General features: G+C 33.9%; 1 protein-coding gene and 1 long non-coding RNA gene across 2 annotated transcripts in view; both read left to right on the plus strand.

Moving 5' to 3' along the window:
• Window positions 1-9,090, plus strand: part of LOC149805360 (disheveled-associated activator of morphogenesis 1-A-like) — a 137,962-nt gene extending 128,872 nt beyond the window's left edge. Inside the window, exon 27 of the mRNA XM_089949675.1 lies at window positions 26-9,090. Within this exon, the coding sequence (XP_089805801.1) occupies window positions 26-171 (146 nt within the window). The 3' untranslated portion in view covers window positions 172-9,090. The remainder of the gene's footprint in view (window positions 1-25) is intronic.
• A 304-nt stretch (window positions 9,091-9,394) lies between these two features.
• Window positions 9,395-16,777, plus strand: LOC149805361 (uncharacterized). The gene is made up of 2 exons (XR_016419018.1): window positions 9,395-10,836; window positions 10,953-16,777. It is a non-coding gene; the product is annotated as an uncharacterized LOC149805361 (long non-coding RNA).
• The last annotated feature ends 375 nt before the right edge of the window (window positions 16,778-17,152 follow it).

The raw sequence follows: 17,152 nt of genomic DNA on the forward strand, positions 1-17,152 counted from the left end.
TCATATTTTCCACTTTGTCTTACAGGGGAGTTTGATGATCTGATCTCAGCTCTTAGGACTGGAGATGTGTTTGGAGATGACATGGCCAAAATGAAGAGGAATCGCAAGAGACTTGGGGGAAAAGTAGAAAATTCCTCCAGAGAGAGACTTGGACCTAGTATCATTACATGATGATTTTCAAGGAAGTTTCAGAAAACTAACAATACCCTCAGTGTTCAAGTATTACAAAGATGCCTAAGAGATATGTTGTTGTGGAAGAATATGAGATTGGTTTAAAAGCTTGAGTACTCTCTAAAGCCGCTTTGATTTTTAATAAGTCAGATAGGCTTGCATTTTGGAGGAAAAGTGTGCATATTAATTTCATCTTTATGTCTGTGCATGTGTATGTCTGTATATCAATATTCTTACAAATGCAAAATGTTTTACTCTTCATGATACACGAGTCAAACCTGGCAGGTTACAGCTGTTTTTTAAAAAATAATGTACTTTCTTCTCTGTTGATTATGCATTCACTTTCGTTTTGGTACACAGTCTATAACCTACTTTTATGGGTGAGGGTCGTTGGCGTCCACAAGGTGAATCACCAGTGCATCATCATTGGCATAAAATTGGAGATGTTTCACAGTATTTATGCCTGAAATTGATTTGAATCCACTCTCTTATCTCCGGAGCCCAAGAGCAGGTGCCAAAATGTCCAACTTTGGAATGTCACTAAGCCATGATGTCATCGGCATTACCATCTGTACTCACTTATTAGTCTCTTTCAACTGCATATTGCACAGACCCACATCTGCTATTGCATAATTCATCCTCCTCAGACTGTAGGTTGATCACACACTGTAACCAGGCCTCCACAGTTTACAGGTTGGTCACACACTAGAATCCAGCCTCCTCATTATGTAGGCTGAACACAATATTTGTAACCCAACCTCTTCAGTCTGCAGATTGGCCACATATTTTGGTCTGAATAAGTTTATTGTAACACTAATCAGACTTCTGCATACTGGCTCTCTCTATACAATATTCACCATCCTGTGTGGGTTATGAATGTTTTACTGTGCATACTCCATTTTGTCATTGCCAAGATAAAAGTCATATGATAATATGTTTTTTCTTATATAAGACTACCATTGTATGAAATGATTATCATTTATTTTTCAGATATTTTGTGTTGTGTGAAATTATTTAGCAAGAGGTTTTGATTTCTTCTCAGGTTTTTGTTTATATAATGTGTGACCATGTGAACTGAATATGATCGGTATCAGTTCTTTTTATCTTTGCTGTTATCAGCAAGGAATGTATATCCAGTGTAACACATAGTGCTAAAAGTGATAATTGTATTCACCTGTTGGCTTTACCAAAGTCAGTGAATCTTATATATTTATATATGTAATTTTACGCATACAGTCAACTTATTGACTATAATCAGTATCCTATAAAATATACAATATACACAGTTATGTACCTTTGCAACAATTTTTACATGTAAAGTTACATGTGCTGTTTTTTGTACTTGTACTCTACATAAGTAATTCCGTATTTGCTGGCCTATAAGACGATATTTTGTGACCAGAAAATCTAAGCTTCATCTTATGCTCTGAATAGACTTATATATAGTATGTCATCTGAATTGCTATATTGTATTTTTCATATGGAAAATAATTCTCCAAACATACGAAAAATAATGTGTAAAAAATATTTCATTTTGGGAAGAGATTGTGTATGAAAAAATGTAGGATCCCACATTGAGGATTTTAAACAATTACATGATCATCAGTACTGTTATTGCTTGTGGTCCCAAGCACTTGGAGGAAAGTCATGAAATGTGGCACATCATTTCAACTTGATGTTGTGTTGGTTGTAAATAAAAATGGTATACTTGAACATCCAGTAATGCCACCATGTTGGCCATCTTTAAAATCTTACTACTTCTCCTAAATTGATGGTCACATCAACAAATGTCAGATGTAACAGTGCTAAAGCAGCATGTACCAATAATGTGCGTTGCTTGTATTAAGTGTTATTTAAATTTGATTATATATATATGTGCATTAGAATTGACAAGTTAAAAGACATTCCATCACAATTTGTTTCTTGCACCCAGTGATCAAATGAAAGGTATTCCCCACTGACAGAGAGAGACAGAAAGACAGACAGATGTCTTCACGATTGTAAATCTGTATTGTTCACTTACCTGATGACTGATCTTACTCATGTACAAGTGCAGTACTATATTTCATTATCAATTAATACTGCTGGGTAAGCAATTCCTTCTAGTTTTTATTGCCACTTCCATTATTAAAAGAATCAGATGGCTTTGTAGTGGTATTTATATGCTAATTACATATTCTAAGGCTGTATTCAATCATTCCAAGTTAACACCTGTTTGAGGTCAAGATTCAGCAGACCAGACCAGATTAGCGATGCTACCAATAGGGAAATGAGGCTTCCCATGGGTACTATATATATCGTACTATATAAAGAAAGGAAATGACAGGTGGCTACTCATGTACATTTCTCAGCCTGTGACATTTTTGAACTTGCTGATGGAACTGACAGCAATTTAAAGTACATCTAGCATGAGCAAAGATCAAAAACAATTGCCGCCTAAGTACAGGAAGAGTACATGCACTTTAAACAAAATCTTAATTATTGGGAATGGAGAGATCGTTATACTTGCAAAGAAAATTAGAAAGCATGCAAAATGGTCATTCCTGGGATTTAACCTAATGATGTCTATATGGAAATAACTATTGTGAATATTTAAACTCGGAAGGAGTATGGTATGTATTTTCATAGTTTACATGTACTCTTTCATTTATTAATGTTTTTTCTCTTTGACAAAAGCTTCAGCAACAGGGGGGCAATAAGGTAAAAACAAACCAAAAAATACCACAAAGAGCTAAACTCTCTCTCTCTCTCTTATATTGGACCATATTTTATTTTGCGCACAAGGTGCAAGGAGAAAAATGCAATGGAATACATATGCATCCTTCTCTCTGTATCTCACTTCTCCTTCCAAAATAAAAACCAACAAACAAACTGGAAAAACCATTCTAGTATTAATGATGCAATTTTCCTATTGCTGGTAATCTGAAATAGATAAACAGTGATACTTTCAATAATATGAAACCAGAAGTTATTATAATTTAATTCTGTATAGCAACCCAAGTTTTATCCTGTCTGTAACTCAATACATTTTTGGGTCAGCATCATAAAACGTAGCTAAAAGTACATAATACATTTAAAATACTTCATGTGAAACAAATTAGGTACCTTTAGTTATATTTGTTGATCCTGACTGGAAAGGTTACTGAGTTATACAGATAGGATACAATTTATGATGTTGCATGGAAGGAAGTGAAAAACACATTCTGAGGTATTTATCTGGCCTCATCTTATACTCCGCATTGACTTATATACGGATGAAGGATGGAAAATTTGCCAATTATTTTGCTGATTCAACTTTGCATCAACTTATATGCTGGCAAATACGTTACAACTTCCTGAATCAATGTATAGAGTATATGCTTGGAATGAGAATACTTGAAATTTATTTGACAATAAATAATTAAAATGGATTAATACTACATTAAAGGTCAGTATTGGAGAAACTTCAAAATGTTAATTTTTCATGCTTTTTATGGAATTTAAGGTGTAGATTGAAAATTCTTTATTCCATTAGAGTTTACTTCAAGCATGATTCACAGAAGTTAAATTTAATATGAATCCAAAATGACATGCTTCGTTGCCTCTTTCGACTATGGCTTGTTTGCTATCATTCTTGAAGAAATCAAACATCCACTGTCATAGAAGTGGGATCATTGAATGATCAATTCAAGTAATATGACAGATTCTGTGCGGTGTTCATTCACAAATTTTGTGATTAAAAAAAACAGGAGACATCATTTGGGTTTTGGGGGTGGTTTATTTCAACATGAAGAAAGACACAGAAAATGGAGATTTTCCAATTTGTCAAACCAGCAAGTATGATGAAGAACTTAAAAAGGACACCATACCAAATTGCACATTGCTCTGAATGATCAAAAAATGAGATTTGTACATATTTAGGCATTTATCAGGGAAAATATAGTCAGCAAGCAAGAGGATGAGAGAGAGAGAGAAAAGAAGAAGAAGAACATTGAAAAATAAGTAGGTACTGACAACTACAAGCACCTGCTTTATAGATTTATGATGAAGAAATAAGAGCACAGCGGTTATTATGTGGAATATGGTAAAATTGTAAGAGAGAAGGGATTCAGTTTAAGGGGGGGATCTTCATTTTCCTGCTCTAAAGAACTGCAGTTGATTTTCAGAGAGTTACCTAGATTTTTTACTACAGATAGTAATCTAACGCCTTTATTTTTTTGGCTTATGTAATACAAAGGTTATAAACTATGCTGAGATTTTGATTCTGCATTTGAATATATGATATTTTTGCAGTTTTTTCCAGTAATTGTCATTACTTGTTTTCCTTTTTGAATTAGTTGCTTAAATCTATAAATGACCTTACTGACCAGTGTAGTATTTTCCTTAAAGATTTTATTTTCTTAAGGTTTCTTCCCTCACATAACATGCTTGCATCTCTGTTTATGATGGATAACAAGCAACATCACATAATGTGCCAACAGTTATGGATAGACCCAAGTTTGCAGTCACATAATGTGCCTGCCGGTCTAATTAGACCCATGTCTGTCGTCACATAATGTGCTGGTAGGTCTAGATAGATATAATGTGCCTGCCATTCTATATAAACCAAGGTCTGCCATCATATTATGTGCCAGCAGATCTGGATTGACCCAGGTCTGCCATTGTATAATGTGTCGGTAGTTTTTTATTTTTATTCTTTTTATATTTTGTGTCATATTGATTGACCCAGATTTGCCATCACAGAATGCGCTAGCAGATCTAGATGGAACTAGGTCAACCATAATGTGTCAGCAGTTCTTGATTGACCCAGATCTGCCATTACATAACGTGCCAGCAAATCTAGATCTGATTTTGATAATATTAAAAAGTGGACAAACATTTAATGTAACTCAGGGTATTATTGGACGACTATTAAATGGAACTCAATATTAAGACTTATCTATTTAAGTTTTTCCTGCCAAGTGGAATAAAAATGTTAGCCAATAACCTCGATTGCTATTTTGCAGGATCCATTTTGAACATACATGTATCACGTGATCATACATGGTCATGCAAAATAGAGGCTCTACACAGGGTAAAATCAGACAAGTCCAGGTATTATCGGACAATTATTTGTGTTTTAAAAAAAATGATCATACATGGTCATGCAAAATAGAGGCTCTACACGGGGTAAAATCGGACAAGTCCAGGTATTATTGGACAATTATTTGTGTTTTAAAAAAATAATCTTTAAACTCTAACATATCTAATTTACTGGAACACAATAAAATAAACTAAAGGAAAAATAATGTAAATATGCAAAATTTTGGTTATATTTATCAATCTATCATGATTTTAATATCCGATATTGCAGTTACATCTAATGCTACACATGTAAATGAATGATTGTCTAGCTTTGCCTTGTAAAAGTATACAAGATATATTATACATCTTAGTGTTTCTTTTCATTTCATGGAATGAACCCAAAGCTGAAGATATTAGAACAACACCTTTAATTTTATTAAATGAACATTATCCTTATACATGTAAAAATGTATTATAGCTTTAATAGATTATGAACTTAATAATCACCCACAAATATGACTAAATAATTAAATATGAAGAAAAAATGTATAATTATAATTAACATATCTTTGAAACAAAAGAAATGGAATTATTGGGAGAAAATGTGTTTTTTTCTTCATTTATACTTATTTCAAATACATAAATATTTACAACAGAAAATATAATTACCAGAGCACAAAAGGTTGTGAACTTCATAAACAAAGCATCTGTGTTTGGAAACTCTTTGGAAAGGTCCTTCATTTAATCTACATAACTAGGTTTGCATCTAAATGCAGCTACACATATTGGCTGTGGACCAGTTTTTCTGCTTACGACCTCCGCATCATATTTGGCTTGGATCAGAATGTTAGTAGTATGGCTGTTTTCCTGCAGATTCTTGCAAATAAATTTAGTAGAGTCACACTTTATATTCCCAACTTCTTTGTGGCCATCAAAGACTGCTACTGCATTTTGATCATATGGATTTAAAGGCTCCAGTCTGTATGTAGCACCAGCTGCCAGCTGTTTATTACAGCTTTACAATTTTAGGTGGCCTATGATTTAATGGCATACCTGTTTCATCAGCATTACAAATACGCTCTGGGACATATGTTAACTCATATTTAGTGAGTATACTACTGTTGGATTCAGACATACTGCCCTATCCCTGGGTAATGACTGGGGGCTGCACAACCACACCTGTGGCCATCTTTTAGTGAACCCCAACCACCAGTCATCACCAGGTCTGCCATTTTTAAACTTATTGGGAATGTTTCCTGTCATTATTAAATCACTAACTAAACTCAATATCTGTTGCTTGCTTCTGCCAAACCCTATTTGGGCTGTAACCTTAATAAATTCTATTGTCTTCTTTTCTTCCTGCAAAGGCAGTGTTGTTTTGGGACCTGGCTTCAAAGATGGTAATTTGGATACACAGCCAGTTATCCTATCACCCGGATTGGATTTGGGGACACCAAACTGTTCTTCCTAATTAATATGCAATTGGCTTGTGCCATTTCTATGTTGTAGAATTTGATCCCTCCTGCATGGATACATCATCCCATCTTCTCACTTTTTCTTGCCTTGTTTTACCCATTTTTCACAGAAGTGTTTATTCAAGGTTACAAGATAAGAATCTGTAGAGTATAACTTATAAATTTACTTGATGAGGTAAGTCAAAACATCAAGCCTGTTTTAGTTATGTTGCAAGTTGGAAAATGTGAGTGATGATTGTTGCTGTCTACATAAAAATTGAATCAAGGGGTTTCATAAATGTTTAAATGAGGTCTTTAATATAAATATTCACACATTTATTGCTGATGTCAACACTGCCAGTAAGGTGATTACTGTTTTTCTGTACATTAACACAAGTGCAATAAAAGAAATTACATCATTTAATTTTCAAGGCATGATAATTGTTTTTTTTATAAAAATTACTAGTCCATGATTATCAAGCTGGGGATTGTTAAAACTGTTGAGCACTTCTGAATAATGGCTATTACACTTTTAGTCAGACAGCATTGATGACATGTACTGGTGAGACTGCTGAAACTTTTTAAAATGAAATATTTAGATAATAATAACAATAATAATAATAATAATAATAATGACTAACAAGTTGGTGAGATTTTATTTTATTTCCAGGGGATGATGGTTAAAGTAGAGTAGTGCCATATTTGATTCTTAATTAATTCAGCTTATTCCTAATGTTACCAAATTATCAATGTAGTTTTGCTTGAAATGCCTAGTAGATCATCTGCAATATCAGATGAAGTAGTTTATACCTTCATTACAACTTTAATTTATTTGAAACATTAACCAATCTATTGTACTTAATAACCTGCTGCATGTATTTCAGCAGTCTGATAATACCCCTTGAGTGTACCCCAATATATTTATCAACCAATCAAACGAAGTTCAATGCAGGCATCAGATTAAAAATTAAGTCAAAACTGAACAAGAATTGGTCTGTGCTATTTTGGATTCATAGACAGTGTATTGCCTATTTTATTTCTCATGGAATGCAATAATTTGGTTTCGGAACTAACTATTTGCATGCCGGAAGTGCTGCAAGAATCATTATTCATCGGAGGATCATCATATTCAAAATGATGGACAGGAAGAGGTTGGATCTTGCATATGATCATGCATTTATAGGTTACTACTTTGTGGCAAATAGTTTTTGGTTTGTACAAAAATACACGTTGACCTGTAACATTGTATTTCTTTCTTGTTGCATTGCAAGTCAAAGGGAGCCCCAGTAGCTAGGTTGGACAGCATCATACTCATAATGCAAGGGTTGCAAATTTGATACCAAACCATTCCAGCCTGGTTCCATGTGTCTTTGGCAAGAAAAGTACTTAGCTCCCATTTCCACACCATGACATAGGCAATAATGTGTTAAAAGTTGTTCTAAAAGCTACATGCCAAACTTTAGGTCTAAATTGAAGGAAGAAAACTTGATTTTGCAAGTTCCAGGTTTCTTTATAGCTAAGTCTGCTGTCAGTTATCAAAGCAGTTTGAGTTAGAACTTGATAGGAAGAAGGTGAGTGTAGTTGGGCCTTCTTGGGTCTCTCTTTGCAACATTGTAGAATTGAAGCAAGTCTTTCCATCTCCACAGTAACCACTGTTCTATTATGTTAAATATAAAGAACATTAAGCATCACAACTGTACACCAATTTCAATTTCTTCATAATAGTAATGCAGATTTCCAAAAGAAAATGTTGTAATTTGCAATTATGTCTGTACTGTAGATAGGTAAATGAAGTTCCCATGGGCATGGAAAATCCTGGAAAAATGGCATGGAAAGTAAAGGAAAAGTCATTGCAAAAAAAATTTCATCGAAAAAAAATCGTAAAATGGAAACAAATGAAAATCTCCATTTGCTGGCATGTCAGTATGTAGTTTGCAGTGGCTGGATTGGATGGCTGTACAGGGAGGCTATCCTGTCAAGAAAGCTGATTATATGGTTATCTTTTCTATTGTGTTGATCACTATTAAAGTATCATTATTTCTTGTGTATAGATCCTACTTTCCAGCCTCATTCGTGGGCAAAACAATCAAATACGTATAGGAACCCAGAGTAAAGTTTGATTACATGGTTGTTTTAAATTAGTGCAATATTTTTTTCTCAGAATATTAATATATTGATGTATATGTTTTTAACTTGGGACCATATACAAGTGAATTGAAATTTTTGTCAGAAATACTTTGCATACAATGATCATTTTGTATTTTATTCCTCTGTGTGAATTTTGTGCTGTTTTTATTGATCTGTCTGAGACTTGTTTATGTCTAGTTCTTTTTTGTTTATTACTTTTAAGAAGTATTGTGCAGTGAATTAGATATATGCATCTGTGTTCTGAACTTGGAAAAATATTAAATTTCATACTTGATTTGACACTTGTTTGGTTTATTGCACTAGGTACATTAATTTTCTTCATTTTCTTGCTCAGTACCTATTCTGCAGCGAAGAGCAATCCATGTGCAAACATGCACAGAACAAAATACAGAAATTAAAAAGAACACTTTGGCTAAATGAAAAAACAATTGTTTTTATTTCCTTGCTTACACAGTTGACAGAAAAATTATATTTTGTATGTTCATGGTATATTCTAGGATTTATTAGTTTGTGATGTGGAATTTTAACGTAGATTTCAAAAAAATTAAGTCATATTGCTATGATGTCTGCAGTGTAGCATTATGTCCCACCCAGTCACATTATCCTGACACCAGGCCTTCCAGTCCGCAGCTGTTAGTGCCATTTTTGTAAGTCTTTGATATGACTCGGCCGGGGATCAAACCCATGACCTCACGCATCTGAGGCGGACCCTCTAACCAGTAGGTCACTGGAGCAGTCCAGGATTTATTAGTTAGGGCATGAGTATATGATGCACAAATGCCTATATTTATGACTAACTCCATGGAGGTGGAGTGTGTATTCAGTTGAGAGGATATGGGGGTTGATGCATGCAAGCAACGGAATGGTTGTTGCTACTCACAAAACCAGGTTTAATTTCATATACTGTCTAACCCACTTATCTTGACCTTTGTTATCTTGAGAACCCATGTATGTGGAGCATTTTGGTCCAGTGCCAAAAAAATCTTTCTTTCTTTTGCTAAATTTTCCCTGCTTATTTCTACCCCTGTCACAGAACCAGGTTTAATTCCATATACTGTCTAACCCACTTATCTTGACCTCGGTTATCTTGAGAACCCATGTATGTGGAGCATTTTGGTCCAGTGCCAAAAAAATCTTTCTTTCTTTTGCTAAATTTTCCCTGCTTATTTCTACCCCTGTCACAGAACCAGGTTTAATTCCATATACTGTCTAACCCACTTATCTTGACCTCGGTTATCTTGAGAACCCATGTATGTGGAGCGTTTTGGTCCAGTGCCAAAAAATCTTTGTTTTGCTAATTTTTTCCTGCTTATCCCTTTCAGATTGATAACCCATTATATAAGGCATGGGTTTCAGTCCAAAGTAACATGTAGACTTGCTTATTTCAATGAAGCACAACTTTCAGTGTCCATCTAGGAATTGTTTTACAAGAAATGGTATCGTCCAAAGCAATCAATATTCATACATAATTTTGGTCAGTTATATTTTTCTACTAGCACTAACATAAGCAAATATTTTAAAAAATACAGTTCTTAATATTTTGTGAAATTTAAATCCTTAAAAAGTGGATGCAGACAGTTAGCAGAACAATGTACATTGACTTTTTGCTGACTGCTGAGGTCAACACTCAGGTGACATCCCGCCAAAGGCAATGGACAGAGTAACACAAACTGACCACGGAGTTACATTTTCACACTTAACATTTTATCTTCTTTGATTTTATAATTAAACTTGTGCCAAGAACCAAGAAGTTTTGCTGTAGCTATACATATCTCTGTGGTATGTATAGAAAAGCATATTTCAAAGCAAGGTGTTATAAATTTTTGTGCTTGGGTGAGTTTTGCAATTCTGCATATCTGTACAGTGTATAAGTATGTTGATTTCAATCCATTTAGTTCGTAAAGAGATCTACGTAAAGATTATTTTGCTGCATACATTTGGCTGTTAATAAAAAATTAAATCAGATACACCATTTCTTTCAGCAGGACTGAAGGGTGGGGTGAGATCATATGTTTATTAGGTTCATTTGATATTCTTTTGGGTCATCAGGTTCATTTGATATTCTTTGGGGTCATTAGGTTCATTTGATATTCTTTTGGGTCATTAGGTTCATTTGATATTCTTTTGGGTCATTAGGTTCATTTGATATTCTTTTGGGTCATTAAGATTATTTTACTACAAAGGCATAGTAAAAATAAACATCCATATATATGTACACATAAAATTTTCATTAATTTAAAATACACTAATGTACAGTGCAATTTATGTAGACAGCAATGCAGCTGTTCTTATAGTATAGAGACAAATTATGTCACTACTTTAATGGCAGTAGTCACATGTTCATTAGGTATTCATTATATTTTTGCTTTATAAGATTAGCTTCATTGGTGAGTTTATTAATATATCTTGTTCACTACATAATATATTTATGGATTCACAAAGACAAGAATGTGCACAAATTATAGTATAACTTTATTTAAAGAAAATACAGAATCTTCGGCGTCAGTTACAATGTACGTGTCTATTTTGTCATTTTCATGTTTGTTAAGGTACCACTCAAGTCTGAATTATGTTTGCAAATATATATATATATATATATATATATATATATATATATATATATATATATATATATATATATATATATATATATATATACATACACACACAAAGATAAACAACAGCCACAGCAATCAAGTAAATACAAGTAATGATATATTTATGTACATGAGCAAATAAATACTCGGTGTGCTGACAGATAATTGCTAAGTGGCTGAATGTTCAAGTCATAAAACATTTCACATGCACATAATCTCATAATGATTTATTTGATAGCATTTTATAACAAAATAGCAAAACATGTAAGCACTATTTTCCAAATATCTATGGCTTATAAACTGAACTCATTGTAGTGGAAATACAAAAATATACATTAAAATTACATTATAATTAAAATTATTATGTTCAGTCAGCACATATATTAATCCAAAATGCATACGGGTTTTTTCAGTCTGAAATTACATGTACATATTAAAACACATAAATGCATAAAAATAGCTTAATATGCACTACAATATTTTTGGGGGTAAACATAATGTAAGATCAGTCTGCTTTCGCTTAAAACAATGCTGATTTGTAACAAACATAATGTAAGATCAGTCTGCTTTCGCTTAAAACAATGCTGATTTGTAACAAACATTTTCAATCATGTGCTTATCATACATTCAGCCATTTCATTGTAGCTTGGGATAGTGATTGGCTGGTCACCATCATCATCATTATCAGCTTCGTGCAGGCATGACTGTGTCTGCTTTTTTGTTGTCACAAGTTCACGATAGGCACCATCATCCACATTTATATAATCAGAATATTCTTCAGAGCACTCCTATGGCCGTGTGGTTAGAGTGTCCGCCTTGGATGTGGGAGGTTGTGGGTTTCGAACCCTGGCCAAGTCATAACAAAGACATAAAATTGGAACTAACAGCTGCCTCGCTTGGTGCTCAGCATTAAAATTTTAGTGTTAGGTCTGGTCAGCCTGGTATCAGGATAATGTGACTGGGTGGGACATGATGCCCCAGTGCTAGACATCACTATAAACTGCCACACTGCAGATATTGAAACAATATGACTGAATTTTTTTTAAAGCTATGTTAAACGTCCAAATCACACACACACACACACACACACACACACACACAGAGAATAGTCTTGTTAAGCAATGCCTGTGGAGTCCACAGTCTTATCAGCCATTGATTCAATGCATATCTGATTGAGGCTCTTTCAGTTCTATTGCTGCCAAACATTGCTGGTGAAATTCTTCATCAGAAATATCCAGAAAAATGGAACCAACAATTTTTAATGGTTTTCGGTGTTTCACTGTTCCATGCTGCACAGGCATACATGAGATCATCTAGTAAAGTTGGTTTATAGGATCGTTTTTTCTCAGCTGCAAGCAAATAATTAATAACTAAAGCTTTCCAATAATGTATTTTAAAAGCCTGAATTATTCCTTCGTCCAGTGGCTGAAGCTTACTGGTAGTATTGGGAGGAAGAAAATACAGTGCAATTGTGTACAGCCCTTCAAAACATGGGTGAGCACAGCAGTTGTCTATTATTAATTTCTATCTTTCACTTTTCAAACTGGAAGTGGTGATCTAGCTTGTGTAAACAGCTGGAAAAGATATTACCTGTCATCCAGCTATTTGACTGCCATTTGTAGTCGATGGGGAGAGAAGATCTGTTAATGTTTTTTGAAGCATCTTGGATTGTTTTTATTTTCCTTATGTCTTCACCTTGTAATTTCCTTCCATATTTCTGGCCAGAAACAAAGTTAATCTCTCTTTGGATGTTTTCCTCCATGGTATTTGTTTCCTTTGAAATCCATCATCTTGTTAGACAGACATTGCCAAAATAGCCCAGTCTCATCAGCATTGTGTTCATGTGGCTTGAACCTAAGATTTTTGGTGGTCTTTATGCCATTTCTGAATGGCTGTATCTGAAACAGATGCACTATCTCCAAACACAGTTTTAAAACAAATATTATAGCGCTGTTTGAAACGATTTAACCACCCATTTGATGCTTTCCAAGTTTCATGTCCCAAGTCTTTTGCAGATTTCTCAGCCTGTTGCTGGATACAAAGGTCACCTACTGGGATATTTTCTGCACGGATGTTTACAAAGCATTTTAGTGTTGCTTTGTTAACACTATGAAACCTGGGTGTATGCAGTATCTTTTATTGGGACCAAGCTGTCCATGTTCATATGTAGTATTGATTTTATCAGCATTCTTCCAGCCAGAAATAGTGTTTGAAATGTTATACTTTTTTTTCAAGTTGCAGCAAAATTTCATACTCCAGTTCAATGTTTTGGTATGAACGATTTCTCATTTGGAACATCTTTTACTCTCTTATGAAACAGAATCTACTTGTGAATAGAAAACACAGAAGAACAGATTTATTACTAAGCAGAATATCGTCCTAAATATACACATGTGAATTGATAATCTCGGACACTTAGCTTCTAGTCTTTGACAGTCAAGACCCCCAAATTTAATTCTCAGTCTCATGGTATTTCTTATTTTGTTTTCTTTCATTGTTTTGTAACATCTCTTAGGTCTGGCAGAAAAATTTAACTTCCTTCCTTTCTTACCCTGATACATGTAGGTTAATCTTTCATCTTTTCAAGTTAGCAGATTTTTTGAAAAGGGCTTTTCCTGATCTCAACATGTGTTTCTAGGCACAAAATTAAAACACTTCCTTCATTTTTGTGTTAATACAAGTATATTAATCTTCTAAAAACATGAAGAACAAAAGAAACAATTTCCTATAGGTAGTACAATGTTTTATGTGATATTAGATGATTATTAATGTGTTTTAATTCCAATTCTGTCTTCAGCTCATAAAATTTGACTCTAGAGACACATTATAGTGAATCAGTTTCCATTAAATAATGTCTGTATTTAGATTCATGGCAGCTGTAGGTACATGAGTATCATATTCCTTTCCTATTGCCAAAGACACAATCATTTCACTTCTGTAGGGATGGTCAGGTTTAGGTTAAGTTCATTTTTTTAAAAAAATTCTTCAGAAAGTAAAATTATTTTATTTACAGGAATATTAAGACTGATTTGTTCACTGCAAAATATACATTGACTGTGGAATTGAAAGAGAAAAAAGTAAATATGGTACCTTTATTTCAAAGTGTGCACATGTAAATACACATATAGGAGTAATTTATTAACAACATTGTCCTTTTGTATTGTCTGCTACATACAGTTGTTGACTGAATTCTGTCTAAAAAGTTATGAAATTACAACACTTGTTACGAAAGTAAAACTGTATACAAAAAAAATCAATAATTGATCATAAAACTATGACCTGTTAGCTGACAACATTCCAGTAAACCTAAGAGTAAGAGATGGGAATAAAGGTCAAGGACATCTTTAAAATTATGTTACCAGTTTTTGTGAACCCTGATATCTCAGCATCCTGGTATGTTGATAGGTTTTTGAGACTCCTGACATAATTAAGATAGCTGGGTTTGACTAGTGGTTTTGTATGATAATTCTCTGCCTCCATAAATACATGTATTTGTGGGTTGGTGTTTTAGATAGCTTTCAAACTAAATTGTGGATGCAGCCTCAGACACCTTACGTGCTCTAGCCAAACCAGGTCACTGTAACCAATTTAAAGTGATTTTTTTTTTCAACTGAAAATTTTCCCTTCATACACATCAGCCATATCTTTGAGATACTACAATTCCTAAACCCTACCCCCACCCCCACCCCCACCCCAGTATAGAAACATGGATGTATCTTCAAGGCCCTTGGATACTGAACCAAAACTGGGTCACTTTCACCAAATTTGCTGAGAAAGATCATTGTGTGTTAAGTTTTCCATCTTTGTATCTTTCTTTGTTCCAACCGACATCAGCCCTTCCATAGCTTGGACACTTTTGGCATTAAAACCTCTCATGTATCTTTACAAATCACACAAGACCTTCTCAAAAGGAGGTTACTGTACTCTACTTTCCATGAATTAGTACACCCTTCTTTGCATGATTTAGTAGCTGCAGAAGCCCTGTTGGTAGAATGATATTGTAATCATGAGATTGTAGGTTTTGAAACCCAAAGAGGTCTGCTTTGGTCCACTACTTGGATGTGTCATTGAGACAGCTTCCATTTAATTGGCATGATATAACTACTACTGCATTGAAAGGGCCATTAGAAAAGTAACCAATAATGAGTTAGTCATTTTCTCAGTGCAATATATTGCAGTGCATCTTTTGACATGTCCGACATTCATCAGACCCCTCTGTGACTAGGAATATCATACTTACCTGCAAAATTTGCTTCTCTTTGATCTATTGTATATATGCACTTACAAGTAGGATCCAACTGCAAACAACATTGACCCTGATCAGCATTTGCATACTGTGCCAGAAGATCAGGGTCTGTTTGTTTTTCTGATTACTACTAACAAACTGCATAGAACCAGATCTGCCAGTACGTTATGTGATGGCAAATCTGGGTCTGTTCAGTTTGCAGTTAGACTCAACTTATAAGAGAGTAAGTATGCTACTATCTGCACTTTAATGATTATTGTTACTTTGGACATTGATTGGTATCACTGAGACTGAAATGAACATGTCTAGTTTTTATAGATTGATGCATCTTTGCAATTTACACATCAGCAGACTAAAAGTGGATGACTGTGACCTAATTACCATGAATTACAAACTTTAAAAACTTTCTTACTGAAATCAGGTGGATTTTAAATCATTGTTACTATGGACATGAATCAGTCCCTTTATTTGTACCTAGCCTACTGCATCACCATTCTTTATGTAACCTACAGTACCTTCTCCAGTTAACATGTATGCTAGATACAGTACCTCCTCCAGTTAACATGTATGCTAGATACAGTACCTCCTCCAGTTAACATGTATGCTAGATACAGTACCTCCTCCAGTTAATTTGTATGCTAGATACAGTACCTCCTCCAGTTAACATGCATACTAGACTACACTACCTCCTCCAATTACTTGCATGCTGGAATTAGTGATATTCTGTTATATATATATATATATATATATATATATATATATATATATATATATATATATATATATATAATTCATCAAAAGTCTGTTGTTGTGGAATGTCAGAGTTAATTTGCAAGTATTTCTGACAACAGACTACCTAATTTTATTTACTTAAGACATGTTTACAGTTCAGTTTGGTGTTTATTTATTATGTATTTTTACAGTTTTGTACTTGATGAAAGTCATGTTTATAAGTGAATCCGAAAATTATGCACTGTTATTAAGTAAATTTTTGCACATGAAAATGAGTAATTTTTGTGTTGTGATTGATATTTATTGATATTGTTTTGTATTGGATGTATATGTAAACTTCCTACCAACTATTGTAACAAATAAAAGTATTTACATAAAGAATCAAATGGATGCAATATATTTGTTCATACTACAGCTACCCGCTATATTCCCAGACAGTGTTGAGGATTTGAGACTCCAAAAGTGTATTTTGAGGGGGGGGGGCAGGGGAGGGTGTGATACAAATTATAACTTGTCTGTCTTCATCAAAGCATTTCATGCACTTAGAAATATTTGGTAGACTTATCATTGTCAAATATCACCACCATACACATATGCAAATGCTCACATAATCACAACCACATTGACATTAAATAAAAGCATACATCAAGTTTCTGTCTTTAAAATAAATTAAATGTTAAATTATATGCTTAGTTAGATACACTCTTTGCTGCTCTCGTTAATTCATTTGGGGTTTGAAGGTAATGCAAGTGTCATTAGTG

This window comes from Sinohyriopsis cumingii, chromosome 2, assembly GCF_028554795.1.
Source record: "Sinohyriopsis cumingii isolate HCF-2022 chromosome 2, ASM2855479v2, whole genome shotgun sequence".
Lineage (NCBI taxonomy): Eukaryota > Metazoa > Mollusca > Bivalvia > Unionida > Unionidae > Sinohyriopsis > Sinohyriopsis cumingii.